This window comes from Mercenaria mercenaria, chromosome 2, assembly GCF_021730395.1.
Source record: "Mercenaria mercenaria strain notata chromosome 2, MADL_Memer_1, whole genome shotgun sequence".
NCBI classification, from domain to species: Eukaryota; Metazoa; Mollusca; class Bivalvia; order Venerida; family Veneridae; genus Mercenaria; species Mercenaria mercenaria.
In genome coordinates, this window is record NC_069362.1 from 44,245,940 (window position 1) to 44,262,487 (window position 16,548).

Sequence of the window (16,548 nt, forward strand, 5' to 3'; positions counted from 1 at the left end):
AGCATGGACCAGTATTTCAACGAATGTACGTCACTTCTACAGAAAAATTTAAGCGAAAGAGGATACCCAATAAAACTGATAAAAAATCCATAAAGAAAGCAGCACAACTTAACAGAAATTCCCTCCTAGAAGCAAACACGGAAACACTACAAACAAAGAAAACGGTCCCGTTCATATATACCCACAATCCATTTATACCACCTATCGCTAGAATCCTAAAAAGATTTGAGTACTTACGACATGAAAATGAGACAACTAAGTTTATAAGAAATACCGCCCTTATAGCAGTACCAAGACATTGTTTAAACCTAAGAGCCTCGTTTGTCACATCAAACTTTAACATTAGCTAGTGGGAGTTACCCGTGTGGACAGGACTGTTACGTGCAAATTCATGACATGTAACACTGATTTCAAAAGTACCGTCACAGGCAGAACCTACAAAACCCATGGTCATCATAACTGCAAGTCTTAATTTACTATCTTTCTTAGAGCACTACTATAATATATCTTATCATATGCAAAATGTGCAAAATTCAATACGTAGGCCAAACCGGTAACACCCTTAGAGAACGACTTTATGGACACTTGGCAGACATGCGCACCAAAAATGACGTCAAGCCCATCTCCCGCCATTTTTCGCGTAATAACCATGACGTCAGGGTAACAGTTATCCAAACAACACTGAAAAACGCAAATATACGTTTGAGAACGGAGGAAACATGGATTTCTATGTTGAAAACAAAAACTCCGAATGGACTGAATCTGATTCAATAATGTACATAGCTAGGAAAGCTACAGAGACAGTTTTACAATCAACCGACATTACAGAAACTCCTAACAGCAAAAAGCAAAGAAAAGGCTCACCATATTGCAAGCTTTGTGACATTTGTGGTCTATTGTTCGACTCATCCAGCAAATTTTATAGACACTCCAAGAATCACAAAGATGAACCGTTAATAGAAGAAAACATACGATTTGAATGCACTTGGTGCAACAAAACTTTCAAAAGGAAAGAGTACTTAAGAAAACATGCTAAAAGAACATTCCATGTTCAAGATGAGACCAAATTGATTAAACTCTCCAGCAACAAAACACCCGAAAAGACACCTACAACGCATAAGATTCCACCTAAGAACCCTGTGTTCAAGATGGTGCCTGGGAAGAAAAAATGGCTCAAAACAACCCCAACGAACACACCCATAGAAAAATTGTTTTCAGGACTCTTAAGTCTGATATCACCATTACCATCATCACCAACCCCCGACTCACTGGACATTGACTTAAGATTTCCACCATTATACATAAACATGATTCCAGCAAGCAATTCCAGCAGCACAGAGACATTATGTGAAGACGAAACAGGCATGTACTCAGCAGAAAATGAACAAATAATCACTGTAAAGTATATTTTATGGAATATTCAAAAACAATAACTAGACTTCGTGAAAGTTTTATTCCAAAGTTACATTAACATGACATTCTGGCAACATTCCAATTTCTCACTATTTTTAGTAACGAATGTTACTATATTTAGAAACAATCGTCATACACGTGACGGCATATTTATGTACTTTAGCTATATAATTTGTTTATTTATTATCCTGATGAAGACTATTGATTAGTCAAAACTAGTAAATCATATATTAAATCGTTAAAAACTTTGTCGGTGTTTGACGTGTTGTCCCTCTTCTTGGTCTTTATTATTCTTTTCCATGTAAATGTACGTAATGTTGAGAACCATTCAACTTGCTAGTTGATTTTTACGGAATGTAATGTTTATAGTAAATATGAGAAACACATGTAAGACTATGGGTAATCATTTGTTAATTTTTTAATTGTAAAAATAAACAACTTTAGATCTTGATGCATGTTACTGTTTTTAGCTCATCTGAGCACAAAGTGCTCAAGGTGAGCTTTTGTGATCGGTGTCCGGCGTCAGGCGTCTTCCATCGTCATCAGTCGTCCGTCGTGAACAATTTGACTGTTAATACTCTAGAGGTCACAATTTTAGCCCAAGCTTAATGAAACTTGGTCAGAATGTTACCCTCAATAAAATCTTGGATGAGTTCGATATTGGGTCATCTGGCCTCAAAAACTAGGTCAACAGGTCAAATCAAAGGAAAAGCTTGTTAACACTCTAGAGGTCACAATTTTGGCCCAATCTTAATGAAACTTGGTCAGAATGTTACCCTCAATAAAATCTTGGACAAGTTGGATATTGGGTCATCTGGGGTCAAAAGCTAGGTCACCAGGTCAAATCAAAGGAAAAGCTTGTTAACACTGTAGAGGCCACATTTATGACTATATCTTGATGCAACTTGGTCAGAATGTTAACCTTGATGATCTTTAGGTCAAGTTTAAATCTGGGTCAGGTTGGGTCAAAAACTAGGTCACCAGGTCAAATCAAAGGAAAAGCTAGTCAACACTCTATAAGCCACATTTATGACTGTATCTTAATGAAAGTTGGTCAGAATGTCAATTTTGATGATCCTTAGGTCAGTTTTGAATCTGGGTCAGGTGGGGTCAAAAACTAGGTCACCGGGTCAAATCAAAAGAAAAGCTTGTTAACACTCTTGAGGCCACATTTATGACTATATCTTCATAAAACTTGGTCAGAATGTTAACCTTGATGATCTTTAGGTCAAGTTTACATCTGGGTCAGGTAGAATCAAAACTAGGTCACCAGGTTAAATCAAAGGAAAAGCTAGTTAACACTCTAGAGGTCACATTTATGACCATAACTTAATGAAATTTGGTCAGAATGTTAATCTTGAAGATCTATAAGTCAGATTTTCAATCTGGATCAGGTGGGGTCGAAAACAAGGTCACCAGGTCAAATCAAAGGTAACACTTGTTTACACTAGAGACCTAATTTTAAGTTTGAAACTCATGGGAATTAATCAGATTGTTTGTCTTGATGACCTCTATGTCAGGTTCAAATCTGGGTCATGTCGGATCAAAAAGTAGGTCACCCGGTCAAATCAAAGGTAAAGCTTGTTAACAATCTAGAGGTCAAATTTTTGCTGTATCTTAATAAAAACTTGGTCAGAATGTTAATCTTGATGATATTTAGGCCAAGTTTGAATCTGGGTCATGTGGGGTGAAAAACTAGGTCACCAGGTCAAATCAAATGTAAAGCTAGTTAACACTAAAAGCCACATTTATGACTGTATCTTAATGAAACTTGGTAAGAATGTTAATCTTGATGATATTTAGGCCAAGTTTGAATCTGGGTCATGTGGGGTGAAAAACTAGGTCACCAGGTCAAATCAAATGTAAAGCTAGTTAACACTGAAAGCCACATTTATGACTGTATCTTAATGAAACTTGGTCAGAATGTTAATCTTGATGATATTTAGGCCAAGTTTGAATCTGGGTCATGTGGGGTGAAAAACTAGGTCACCAGGTCAAATCAAATGTAAAGCTAGTTAACACTGAAAGCCACATTTATGACTGTATCTTAATGAAACTTGGTCAGAATGTTAATATTGATGATATTTAGGCCAAGTTTAAATCTGGGTCATGTGGGGTGAAAAACTAGGTCACCAGGTCAAATCAAATGTAAAGCTAGTTAACACTAAAAGCCACATTTATGACTGTATCTTAATGAAACTTGGTCAGAATGTTAATCTTGATGATATTCAGGCCAAGTTTGAATCTGGGTCAGGTGGGATCAAAAACTAGGTCACCAGGTCAAATCAAAGGAAAAGCTTGTTATCATTCTAGAGGCCACATTTATAACTGTATCTTCATAACACTTGGTCAGAATATTAATCTTGATGATCTTTAGGTCCACTTTAAATCTGGGTCAAGTGGGGTCAAAAACTAGGTCACCAGGTCAAATCAGAAGTAAAGCTTGTTAGCACTCTAGAAGCCACATTTATGACTATATCGTCACGCAGCTTGGTCAGAATGTTAATGTTGATGATCTTTAGGCCAAGTTAAAATCTGGGTTATGTGGGGTCAAAAACTAGGTCACTAGGTCAAATTAAAGGAAAAACTAGTTATTACTCTAGAGGCCACATTTATGACTATATCTTAATGAAACTTAGTCAGAATGTTAATCTTGATGATCTTTAGGTCAATAGGTCAGGTGAGCGATACAGGGCCTTCATGGCCCTCTTGTTCTTTTTTGTTTTGAAATACGCTTTCTCAAACATGTCTGTACATTTATGCCGACACGCAAATGCAGGTATGGTATAGTATAACTTTAGGTAACAGTACCCTTTTAAATTATCTAAGCATGGCAAACAGATATGTTAATAATAAATGATATATTGAGGAAAGAGATATTTATGCAGTGTATTTTCCTAACATAATCTAGATCTTAAAGATTATGTCAAGGAAAAACCAAATATTTTTGAAAGCTATGATTTTATCTTAAAAGGTAACCGAAACTAGTTATTTTTTACTCTGCATCAAACCATAAAAAGTTTTTACCTATGATGCTGGAGTACCAGCTGTTGTAAAACTTAGCCAGTATTCCTGGCCTAAGCAAAAACACATTTTACCACAAGTACGGAACTTCGCAACATGAATAAAGTGTATGTGTGTTGGGGATTTGTGTGTTGGGGTGGGGTGGGTGGGGATGGGCGGTGCAGATGACATCATTATTGTACATCATCTTTATATTCGTTATATACGTTGATCGAAACAAGAATATAACTTAATTTCTTTATTGTTATCTTATTATCCACTTTAATATTAGAATGTTACATGAATATATATCTAAAGGAACATAAACAAAATCTGAGATAAATTAGCTGCTTATAATTATCTAAAGATATGTGATATTTTGGCGGGAAAATAGAGCGTGCACTCCAAGTAGCTGTAAATTTCCAAGTTTAACAAAAATAAACCATTTATGTCAACTGTTCAGACTAAAATTTATAAAAAACACCATCTGTATATGCAAAATGCTATAGAAAGATGGAGGTGCGAAAAGTTGGACAATAATTATGTGTCTTCAATAATATTACAAGATTTCCAGTTTTGTAGTGTAAGGTCACAATTGATCCCTATGAGTTTCTTTTCTATGTCAAAACGCAACATTCTATTGTTTGGATTTTCCCATGATACTATACTGAGCTAAGTTCTTTTTTATGCCCCCGAAGGGAGGCATATAGTTTTTGAACCGTCTGTCAGTCTGTCCGCAATTTTCGTGTCCGGTCCATATCTTTGTCATCGATGGATGGATTTTCAAATAACTTGAATGTGTACCATAGTAAGACGACGTGTCGCGCGCAAGACCCAGGTCCGTAGCTCAAAGGTCAAGGTCACACTTAGACGTTAAAGGTTATTTTTCATGATAGTGCATTCATGTCCGGTCCATATCTTTGTCATCGATGGATGGATTTTCAGATAACTTGGCATGAATGTGTACCACAGTAAGATGACTTGTCGCGCGCAAGACCCAGGTCTGTAGCTCAAAGGTCAAGGTCACACTTAGACGTTAAAGGTCATTTTTCATGGTAGTGCATTTGTGTCCGGTCCATATCTTTGTCATTCATGCATGGATTTTAAAATTATTGGGCATGAATGTGTACCACAGTAAGACGACGTGTCGCGCGGAAGTCCCAGGTCCGTAGGTCAAAGATCCTAAACTTTAACATCGGCCATAACTATTCATTCAAAGTGCCATCTGGGGCATGTGTCATCCTATGGAGACAGCTCTTGTTTTCAACTGTGATCATGGTTAAACATCAGAGTTTGCATAAGTCCAGTACCCTTGCTGAAAATTCTTAGAAAACTTGAAGGTTTTAACCTTTCATTTTGTGTCCGCTCTGTATCTTCCAAACCCCTTGAAGCTTTTCATGATACTTGAGACAAATGATAACCTCATCAGGAGGATGAGGTGATATGAGTCAGCCATGTTGGCTCAAGTTCAAGGTAACAACTCAAAGTCAAAGGTTTGAGCCTTCCATTTTGTGTCCACTCAGTATCTCCTTAACCACTGGAAGGATTTTCATGAAACTTGAGTCAAATGATCACCTCATAAAGACGATGTGCAGAACTTATGTGTAAGCGGTGTTGACTCAAGGTCAAGGTCACAACTCAAGGTCAAATGTTTGAGCTGTCTATCTCCTAAACCCCTTGAGGGATTTTCATGAAACTTTGGTCAAATGATCAAATCATCAAGACGATGTGCAAAACTTATGAGTCAGTCATGTTGGCTCAAAGTCAAGGTCGCAACTCAGGGTCAAAGGTTTGGGCCTCCATTTTGTGTCCGCTGTGTATCTCCTAAACCCTTTGAAAGATTTTTATGAAACTTGATTCAAGTGATCACCTCATCAAGATGATGTGCAGAACTCGTGTCAGCTGTGTTGACTCAAGGTCAAATGTTTGAGCCCTGTATCTCCTAAACCCCTTGAGCGATTTTCATTAAACTTGAGTCAAATGATCACCTCATCAAGACGATGTGCAGAACTCAAGGTCACAACTAAAGGTCAATGGTTTGGGCCTTCCATTTTTTGTCTGCTCTGTATCTCCTTAACCCCTTGAAGTATTATTTCCTAATACATGGACTATAAAATATACTTAACAAAGTCTATACTTCCACCCAATACCATCAACCCTTTCACTAACCATAACAGCAATTTGGGAGCTGTCTTTCAGACCTTGTTAATGTAAGTTCTATTCTTTTGTCGGTGCGACGTTAAACCCAACAAAATAAATAAATTAATATTCTTTAAGATGTTAGCCTTTCCAGTGGAAAGTTAACTTGATCAGCTACTGACCAGTAGTTTAGAGGTCACAAATCCATTCCTTGGCTAGCAAGTCAAATGTTCTTTTAGATTAACCAAGTACATTTAAATCTGAAGTTTTTCTTACTTATTGTTTGGTGAAATTGTTAGTTACTCACGAAGAAGAAATCAGACTTAATATTAATGATAAGTATTGAACACTGTTGGGTTTACTAACAACAGTATAATGAAAAATTGTAAAAAAAAAACCAGCAGACAGATGTCTTAGACTTTTTTGAAGTCTGATTACTTTGTGGTCTTGGGAGTTAATTTATTTTGATCTCAGTAATTGACTATTGACTTTTTCAGTTGCAAGCCTGGCATCCTCACACATTTGTGTCTGACTTTGAGGACATTGTACCAGCTATGATGTCACAGGTGACATCACTAGAGGTCTTTCATGCACTCATTGACCTTCCATGTATGATCATTGCCTTGGAGATAATGAAGAAGACAAAGCACATGGATTTTACTGCAGTTCCTGTTGTGACTGATCTTGAACCTACAAGAGCCCTAGATGCATTTAAGAATGCAATGTTCCGCCCAATGTTTAACTTCTTCACTCGAGCTGAAGGAGGGCATGGTGATACTATAAATAGGTACTGTAATATTAGATAACTTTATGTGACCAAAATTTAACAAACTTAAAATGAGTCATTTATAACACAAGGTTTAGTTTTCATGCAAGCAGTAAATGTTCCCAGTTAAAGTCACTGAAATTTGATTGTTTGTGTGAACTATTTCTTGCAAAATATACACTAATGTGAAAATAGGGAAAATTTAATCCCTCGTAAAATCTGATTCTGCAGTAGTAACTAAAAAGAATAAAAAGGGTTGATGACTTATAAGGACCTTGCATTGGTTGTTTAAAATGATGGGAATACCCATTATATACATCAGATGTAGCAAATATTGTCAAAACCTGTATTCAGATACTTGTAATGGAGGAAAAAAGTTTGGATTTTTACATAACTGGCCAATCAGAAAGAACTAAGCCTTACCTTATTCCCAGAGATACATTTACCTTAATCCTAATACCCGGGTAAATTCCCTGTACTTTCTTTAATTGGTGGTCTCTGTTCTTGCATGGCTCTTTTTTATTCCTCAGCAGCAGGATGTTTCATTGTGGTAACAGAAATTGTACTATATTAGATTGAGGTTTTTGATCTTAAATGTTCACTGACACCTCTTTGTTATTTCAGACTGGATAAGTTCCACACTGCTATACAAGATATGATGGAACACCCTAGAGTATTGGTGTGTTACCAAGTTGTACCTGTTCTTCTCAGGTATGTGCTTGTTGAACTGGCATAAACAACTGTACATCTTTGTGTGTATCCATTTGATAGGTTATGTGAAATCTATTTCTCAAACTTCCACAGTTCATCAGTTACTGAAAATTTGCAGTACATGTCATAGTATGCTGGAAATCATTAATTTTTGTAGGGGGACTAATTTTGTGATTTCTGTAGTTACCATGGTTACATCAAATCCGGTAGAATTAAAACAGCTGAAGTTTTTCAGATGTCTGTCTGGATGTTGATTGTGTCTTTGTGACATGAAAACCAACAAAAACAAAAAAATGATTGTTATAGATGTTATAATTATGTGTAGCTGCTGTGCTTGTTTATAATTTCTATTATTGTTTATAGATGTTGGTTTGAAGTGATATATGAGGAGGGTGACCAGGACTTTGTACAGGAGTTATTACCAGTGTTGATAGAGAGGACTGGCTTACTGTATGGCATCCCTGAGTACCAGAAGGATGTTAAGAGGTAGATGTTCAATTACTCTGTAATTCTTAATACAGTAATAATGTTAACAAATGTGTTCTGTAATAGCAGTCTGCCTTGATGTCCAGATTCTGCAAAGCAGGGACAAATATGCTTGATTGGAGATCATTTATTTAGGTCAATGTGTTTATTTATAAAATAATCAAGATAAATTGCATGGTTTATTGTCTAATTTACCATGGTTTTGAGTTCAGATGTGCAGGAATATCCGATCTTTATGATGAACCATGTTAAACCAGACTATAAATCACAAGAAGGCATTGTTTATTTTCATTCTTACGTGAACATTCAATGATGCTGGTCTACAGAACACTGATATTTCAGAATGCTAGAATAGTATTAATGCATGTTTGTTTTCTGTTATAACATATGCAGAATCCCTTGGGATACGTTTTAGCTCTTTCCCACAGGATTCTGCAGGTGCTTTAATATGAAAAAGGATGCGTTATCCCTATATTATTTTACAACACACTGTAAACATGTTTTCATTGTGTGATACATAACTATTGTAGGATTATATCAGAGAATGTTATACTACTGTTGAAGAAGTATCCACAAGTTGTGTTGGTACAGAAGTCAGAGGTTATGGAGTATCTGTCCAGTACAAGGAATATCGATGGCAGGGAAAACTTCTTCTCACAACTGGTATAGTTTACCTCTCACTTCTGTAAAATAGTTACCCCCACACTGTTGAGACCTATTCTCAGTTTCAATTTTAGAACTATAGTTATAGTCATTAGGCAAGTCAAATTCGAACATGGAAATTAACGGCCTTCACAAGAATCACTGTTCTGTTGTTCCCTTTTTTTTCCATTGATTTGTTACCTTTTCATCCTGATTGAGTCTTCCTTTTAGGGGTTGAAGCTGACAGGAATATGATGTTCAGATGACTGTGCAAAATATACTGGTCTTCCTCCTAACCTTGAATAATTGGGAAAAAAATAAAGAAGATAGGAATTCCCTATGTATGATCAAACCTGTGATAGAGAAAACATTGAATGGCCAAAGTGGTCTTAAGTTGCGGGTGGTTTATATTTATAGGTTGAAATACACAGCAAATGGGAAATAATGCCTGTAATCTTTGGATTTTCTAATATCCTCTGTTCATGTGTCGCCTCCAGATGTCCGTATTTTAACTACTGTGAAATCATTTAAATTTGCTGACATGAAAGGACTGTTTTGCGTGGGCTTTAATTCGCACATTTTCAATTTTAGTAATGAAAAAATATAATTAGAAAATAATAATAGCGCGGTCTTAAATTTGCGCATCGGTCCTAGCGTGAAATATGCAAAAATTCGTCCTACGCGAATAAAAATGATTTCACAGTATATTTTAGTGGTTAGAAATTGAACTAAGCAATCTCTGACTATATAATCTAAAAAAAAGAAGCAGTTTACGTACAAGAAATGTGAAATGAGCCGCGCCATGGGAAAGCATCCGCTCAAATAATTTTTCAATTCATAAAAAAAATGAACTTCACTTCAGGTATGGGCGGTTGGAGAATACACATCTGCTACATACAGTGCTAACTGTACTGCGGAGACTGTAGGACAGATGTACGAGATGTTAGAATTACTCACATATGAAGTGATTAGTATCACGGGATCTGTGCCGGCCTCACAGGCTCCATACACTGTCAAACTGGTCTCTACACTCATGTCTGCTATGGCAAAGGTATGGTAATAGATAATTCAGGTTTACCAGCTAAAGGCGAATAAACAAATTTCTGTCAAGGCTTCTTTCTTATATTAATTCTTCAAAATCTTTTAAATTAGATTTCATTTTCCTAAAAGTTCTTGATTGTGACCACATTGCATGACTTTGAAGATTTTACCATTCAGAGGTGAAATCAATAGCAGCTTTTAATTATTGGTTTCTAAGATTCATTATAGTTGTGGGCCAGCACAATGATTAAGTAGTCCCTTACAAATAAGACTGAATTGTAATGATTGATATATGTTGTTTTTTTTACAATAAGAAGTCATTCTCATCAAATAGATGAACTACAGTTTATGACCTTTTGATTTAATATAAACTGATAGTAGTACATACAAAGTAATCATTTAATAGACTTGTGGTAATAATAAATTAACAGAAATGATCTTTTTCTGCTGGAAGTGATATTATATAAATATTGCATTCCTGAGAGGGTGATATGAAAAATGTTCACCGCGAGATACATGAATATTGACCGAGGCGCCAGCCGAGGTCTATATTCATATTTCGAGGGGTGAACACTTTTTCATATCACCCTCTCAGGAATGCAATATTTATTTTATTATACCGAAAGCTTATAAGGGTCAAAGCATTTACTGGGAAATTAACATAATAATTTATTTAACATTAAAAAGTAATTACTAACCAAATAATGAAGCCAGAATTAAAGAGTCTTTACTTGTTAGCACTCATAATTTGTGGCGACTTTGCAGTGTAATAAGACTTTTTTGATAGATTTAGTCGAGACGTTTACATATCGCTAACCCCTACATTTATTCTAATATTTCAACATTGCGTCAATCAGTAGCATTCGAAAAACGGCAATAACTTTCTTTTTTCTAAATTAAACATATGAAGTGTGAGCACTCGTTTTCTTATTCTTAGATCATTTCCAATCTTATTGTGGTAGTTTCGATTCAATATTTGATGAAAAAAATTCGGCCGTGTTCGCACATGCAAGAGCACCAGAAAAGGATAATTTAATCTTAACGTATAATTATATAAGCTGAAAATCTATCGACTCAGTTTAATCAATGCGAAAGTATCAATCTCTCAAGGGTGATATAAAAAAAAAAAATATCACATGCGCAGAAAAACAAACTAACGCTGTTGCGCATGTGATATGAAATAATGGATCATATCACCTGCGCAGAAATTGAAAACGATTTTGCGCATGTGATATAAAATCACTGGGGAATATGATATATTATTCAAGTTAAACTAATGGGAAATTTGCATTGGACATTTATGTGAGGTATAATAAAGTTTCTTATTATCTCATTTTCAGTTAGCGAGCAGATGCCAGGATTTGATACCTCGGGCCATTCTGTGTTTGACGAAGGTTGCTAAGCAACATAAATCTGACGTTTTGGACAAAGAGGAACAGGAAATACTTCTTACTAGAGCTCAGGAGCTCATTAACCTGTTAAAACTTCCAAAGTAAGTTAAATTATTCAAATCTATTATTCTACATTGATTTTAGAGACAGTTCTCTTATTTTTAGCTTGACTATATGAAGTACACATATATGGAGAGCTATCCTACTTGCCCGGCATCGGCATCGGCATCCCTCCCTCCATGTCCACACAATCTGATTCTCACTTTTTAATCCCCCGCCGTGGCGGAGGGATTATAGGAATGGTCTGCGTCCGTCCTTCCGTCCGTCTTTCCGTCCGTAACAAAATCATGTCCGGTCCATATCTCCTAAACCCCTTGAAGGATTTTCATGAAACTTGGGTCAAATGATCACCTCATCAAGACGATGTGCAGAACCCATGAGTCAGCCTTGTCGGTTCAAGGTCAAGGTCACAACTCAAGGTCAAAGGTTTGAGCCTGCCATTTTGTGTCCGCTCTGTATCTCCTAAACCCCTGGAAGGAATTTTATAAAACTTGGGTCAAATGATCACCTCATCAAGACGATGTGCAGAACCCTGGAGTCAGCCATGCAGGCTCAAGGTCAAGGTCACAACTCAAGGTCAAAGGTTTGAGCCTTCCATTTTGTGTCCGCTCTATATCTCTTAAACCCCTTGAAGGAATTTTATAAAACTTTGTTCAAATGATTACCTCATCAGAACGATGTGCAGAAATTATGAGTCAACCATGCCAGCTCAAGGTCAAGGTCACAACTAAGGGTCGAACGTTTGAGCCTTCCATTTGGTGTCCACTCTGTATCTCCTTAACCCCTTGAAGGATTTTCATCAAACTTGGGTCAAATGATCACCTCATCAAGACGACGTGCAGAATCGATGAATCAGTCATGCCGGCTCAAGGTCAAGGTCACAACTTAGGGTCAAAGGTTTGAGCCTTCCATTTTGTGTCCGCTCTATATCTCTTAAACCCCTTGAAAGATTTTCATCAAACTTGGGTCAAACGATCACCTCATCAAGGCGATGTGCAGAACTTATGAGTCAGCCATGTCGGCTCAAGGTCAAGGTCACAACTGAAGGTCAAAGGTTTGAGCCTTCCATTTTGTGTCCGCTCTATATCTCCTAAACCCCTTGAAGGAATTTTATAAAACTTTGTTCAAATGATTACCTCATCAGAACGATATGCAGAAATTATGAGTCAACCATGCCAGCTCAAGGTCAAGGTCACAACTAAGGGTCGAACGTTTGAGCCTTCCATTTGGTGTCCACTCTGTATCTCCTTAACCCCTTGAAGGATTTTCATCAAACTTGGGTCAAATGATCACCTCATCAAGAACTCATGAGTCAGCCATGTCAACTCAAGGTCAAGGTCACAACTGAAGGTCAAAGGTTTCAGCTCTGTATCTCCAAAACCCCTTGAAGGATTTTCATGAAACTTTGGTCAAATGATCACCTCATCAAGACGTTGTGCAGAATTCATGAGTCAGCCATGTCAGTTCAAGGTCAAGGTCACAGCTAAAATCAAAGGTTTACCCTTTCACTATCCATAGCAGTGGCAGGGGATTTAGCTGTCTTTCAGACTGCCTTGTTTTATTCAAATTTCAAATAGTTGCTCCATATTATTAGCCACATGATATGACACAATGTCATTGTGCATTACTTTAATTTACAGAAATTTTCCATGAATTATGTCCCTTTTACACTTATTTAATGTTTTGATACATTTCTCTATTTCTGTTATTACGAAATACATTTGACACATACCTAAACTATTGTCCAATGTCTTCATTTACATTAGAGTAATTAAACACTTCAGTGGCAACTCCAGCTTCTGATGTGCCCAGTTTCACTATCCAACATCGAAATAGTCGAGCACGCTGTCTCCTGTGACAGCTCTTGTGTGTTAACTAAGCTTGATAACTGCGTTCTGAACTTCTGGCCAGTATTGGTGTCTCAGTAATGCATACCCAGGAGTCAGATGCTCTTCCCCTGCATTACTGTGTCTCAAAGTAAAAAGGTCTCATGTCTTTCATTACCTTGGTACCCGTCACCATGTCCGTCAACACAACATGTAAAATCCATGTAATGTCAAGAAAAACTTTGTGCAGATTTTTGGGGGATCTGTGTTGTGTGGTATCATCCTGCAGTCTGCTAGTATAAATAATAGGTTTATAAACTACATTGTATATAGCAGTTCTTTCATAATTTCATAGATAAGATAATTTATGTACTTCTTCCATTTTGTGTCATATTTTTATGGAGACAAAAATGTAATTGTTTTTTGTTTTGTTATAGTTTTGCATCTGTGATACTGAATCCACCTTCAGACCTGGAAACAAGTAGGTATGTTGATTGGTAGATCACACAAAAGCCTTTCCTGGTCAGGATTTTTATTTTCATTTTCAGAAGTTATAATCATGCTGTCCTATGTTAAAAAATGACCATGTTTTAGATTAACAACGTACTAGAATAGTTGTTATCAAAGAACTTTAACTCTTAAGCTGATGTTTGCTCATAGTGTTGATTGTCTTGACAAATATATGTTGACTTTTAAAATGAAGTGAAATTGTATTATTTTCTGGACATTAATGTACAATTGACCTATTCTGTATCCTTGATTTCCTTTGATTTCTCTTTAATATCAGACAGTGTCATTGGTATAACTGTGTCTCCTACATATAGTGGGGGAGACAAATTGGTTTAGTGCTGTCTGTCTGCGCAACTCCTATGACACCATCAGGCGGATTTAAACATAACTTCAAAAGTGATTTTTGCCGAGCCTAGTTGTGAATGTCTAGCATTTTAAGATTCAGTGATTTTCAGTGGAGTTATGATCCTTGATTTATCAACTTCATGATGTTTTAGCCTCTTTACCTCAAAGGAATGATCTGTGCCAAGCCTAATTGTGCATATTTTCGGCATGTATCAGTTCATTGATATTAAGCTAGAGTTATGACCCTTGATTTGTTGTAAATTACAGTGCTTACACTACTTGACATATACCATTGGGCTGAAGTTAACCAAATCTCATCAGTGATCAGTGCCAAGCCTAGTTGTTTGTATCGTTGGATTGTTATGGTTCAGTGATTTTCACTGGGGCCATGGCCCTTAATTTATGTCATTTTACAATGTCTGCATGGTTAATGGTGGGAGACATGTTTTCAGTGAAAAACAGGCTCTAGTATATAATCCTATAGACCACCTCAGTGGTAATTGGAACTTTTTAAACTTTTAAAATATCTTCCAACCAGTTTCAGATATATCATCTCAACAATTTTGATAGTTTTTTTTTCTGTGTGTAGTTTTCAGTTATTTTGTACCTTGAAGTTTTGAAAAACAGCAATTATGCCTGTATTTGTTGCTGGATGCATATGAAAATTTCAGACACTCTTAGAAAAGATGCATGTTATTTCGAATTTTTTATGCCCCAAAATTTTGCACAGGGATTTTCCTATAGAAGTATTTTGGCGGTATGCAAGGTGTTTTAAATTACACAACATTCCTACTACTTACTCTGGAAATGTAGAATTGCATATAACTGATAGATGCAAAAATGAGTATGAAGCATTGAAAAAAAACTGATTCAATTGCAGATTAGAGAATAATTTTGATACCATACTTTTGTGTTACAGATGTCATCGTGATAGATCATCAATGTCAACCATTCTTAGAGCAACACACAGAATTGTGGCACCGACATTATAGCAGAATGGAATTGTGGCACCAACATTTTAGCTACACAGAATTGTGGCACCAACAACATTTTAGCTACACAGAATTGTGGCACCAACATTTTAGCTACACAGAATTGTGGCACCAACATTTTAGCTACACAGAATTGTGGCACCAACATTTTAGCTACACAGAATTGTGGCACCAACATTTTAGCTACACAGAATTGTGGCACCAACATTGTAGCAGAATGGAATTGTGGCACCAACATTTTAGCTACACAGAATTGTGACACCAACATTGTAGCAGCACAGAATTGTTGCACCAACATCCAGCAGTGTGGCCCTAACACTAAAGCAGCACAAAATTTCAACACAGTATTGTGACCATTTAAAAGAAACACTTCCGACATTATAGCAGGGTAACTGTATTAGTTTGGTTGGTTTGGTTGATCTCGCTCATGGATTTGTTTAAATCTAGTGTTCCTGAACTCTGGACAAGCTTCAACTTGTACCACAAGAACTAGAGGCTGTAGACACAGCGTCTATAGTCAAATTTTCATGGAAACATTGTTTTGTCCAGTGATCAAATATGTCACCTAATTTGATTCATAGTCTTGGTATCCACATACTAAGTTAACTAATACTGTTTTTCAAGTGAAGGGTATGTGCAATTTATTTTTTATAAAATCTGTTAAGAAGATAGATATAAAGCATATTTGATATGTTTGTAAGTTTATGTTTAAATAAATGAAATACATGTATCAATGAATTGCAGTTTTTCATTCGGCTTTTGGTTGTAAAGCAAGGATTTTTTTCACCAATCTAATCATTCTTCTGTTACTGATCCCTCCATTTCAATGGTCCAAGCACACTCTTAAATACTGATCCCAAAATGAGCCGTGCCATGAGAAAACCAACATAGTGGGATTGCGACCAGCATGGATCCAGACCAGCCTGCGCATCCACGCAGTCTGGTCAGAATCCATGCTGTTCGCTTTCAAAGCCTATAACAATTAGAGACTGCGCAGGCTGGTCTGGATCCATGCTGGTCGCAAACCCACTATGTTGGTTTTCCCATGGCATGGCTCATTAATAGTTTACCAATGAATGGATTAGTAGTTGGGTGAAGAAAAGAGTCACAACACTTGTCTTCAGAATAAATATAATTTGTTCATAACCATTATGATTATTTACCAGTCATTCAATAACATGTACACATTTTAATGTGAAAATACATTTACATAACATACATAT

General features: G+C 36.5%; 1 protein-coding gene across 1 annotated transcript in view; it reads left to right on the plus strand.

The window, feature by feature from the left end:
* Positions 1-16,055, plus strand: part of LOC123563842 (AP-5 complex subunit zeta-1-like) — a 74,778-nt gene extending 58,723 nt beyond the window's left edge. The window contains exons 12-19 of the mRNA XM_045356908.2: positions 7,053-7,342; positions 7,946-8,032; positions 8,396-8,518; positions 9,049-9,181; positions 10,023-10,211; positions 11,542-11,693; positions 13,916-13,963; positions 15,253-16,055. Coding sequence (XP_045212843.2) covers positions 7,053-7,342; positions 7,946-8,032; positions 8,396-8,518; positions 9,049-9,181; positions 10,023-10,211; positions 11,542-11,693; positions 13,916-13,963; positions 15,253-15,325 — 1,095 coding nt within the window. The 3' untranslated portion in view covers positions 15,326-16,055. The remainder of the gene's footprint in view (positions 1-7,052; positions 7,343-7,945; positions 8,033-8,395; positions 8,519-9,048; positions 9,182-10,022; positions 10,212-11,541; positions 11,694-13,915; positions 13,964-15,252) is intronic.
* Positions 16,056-16,548: the final 493 nt, after the last annotated feature.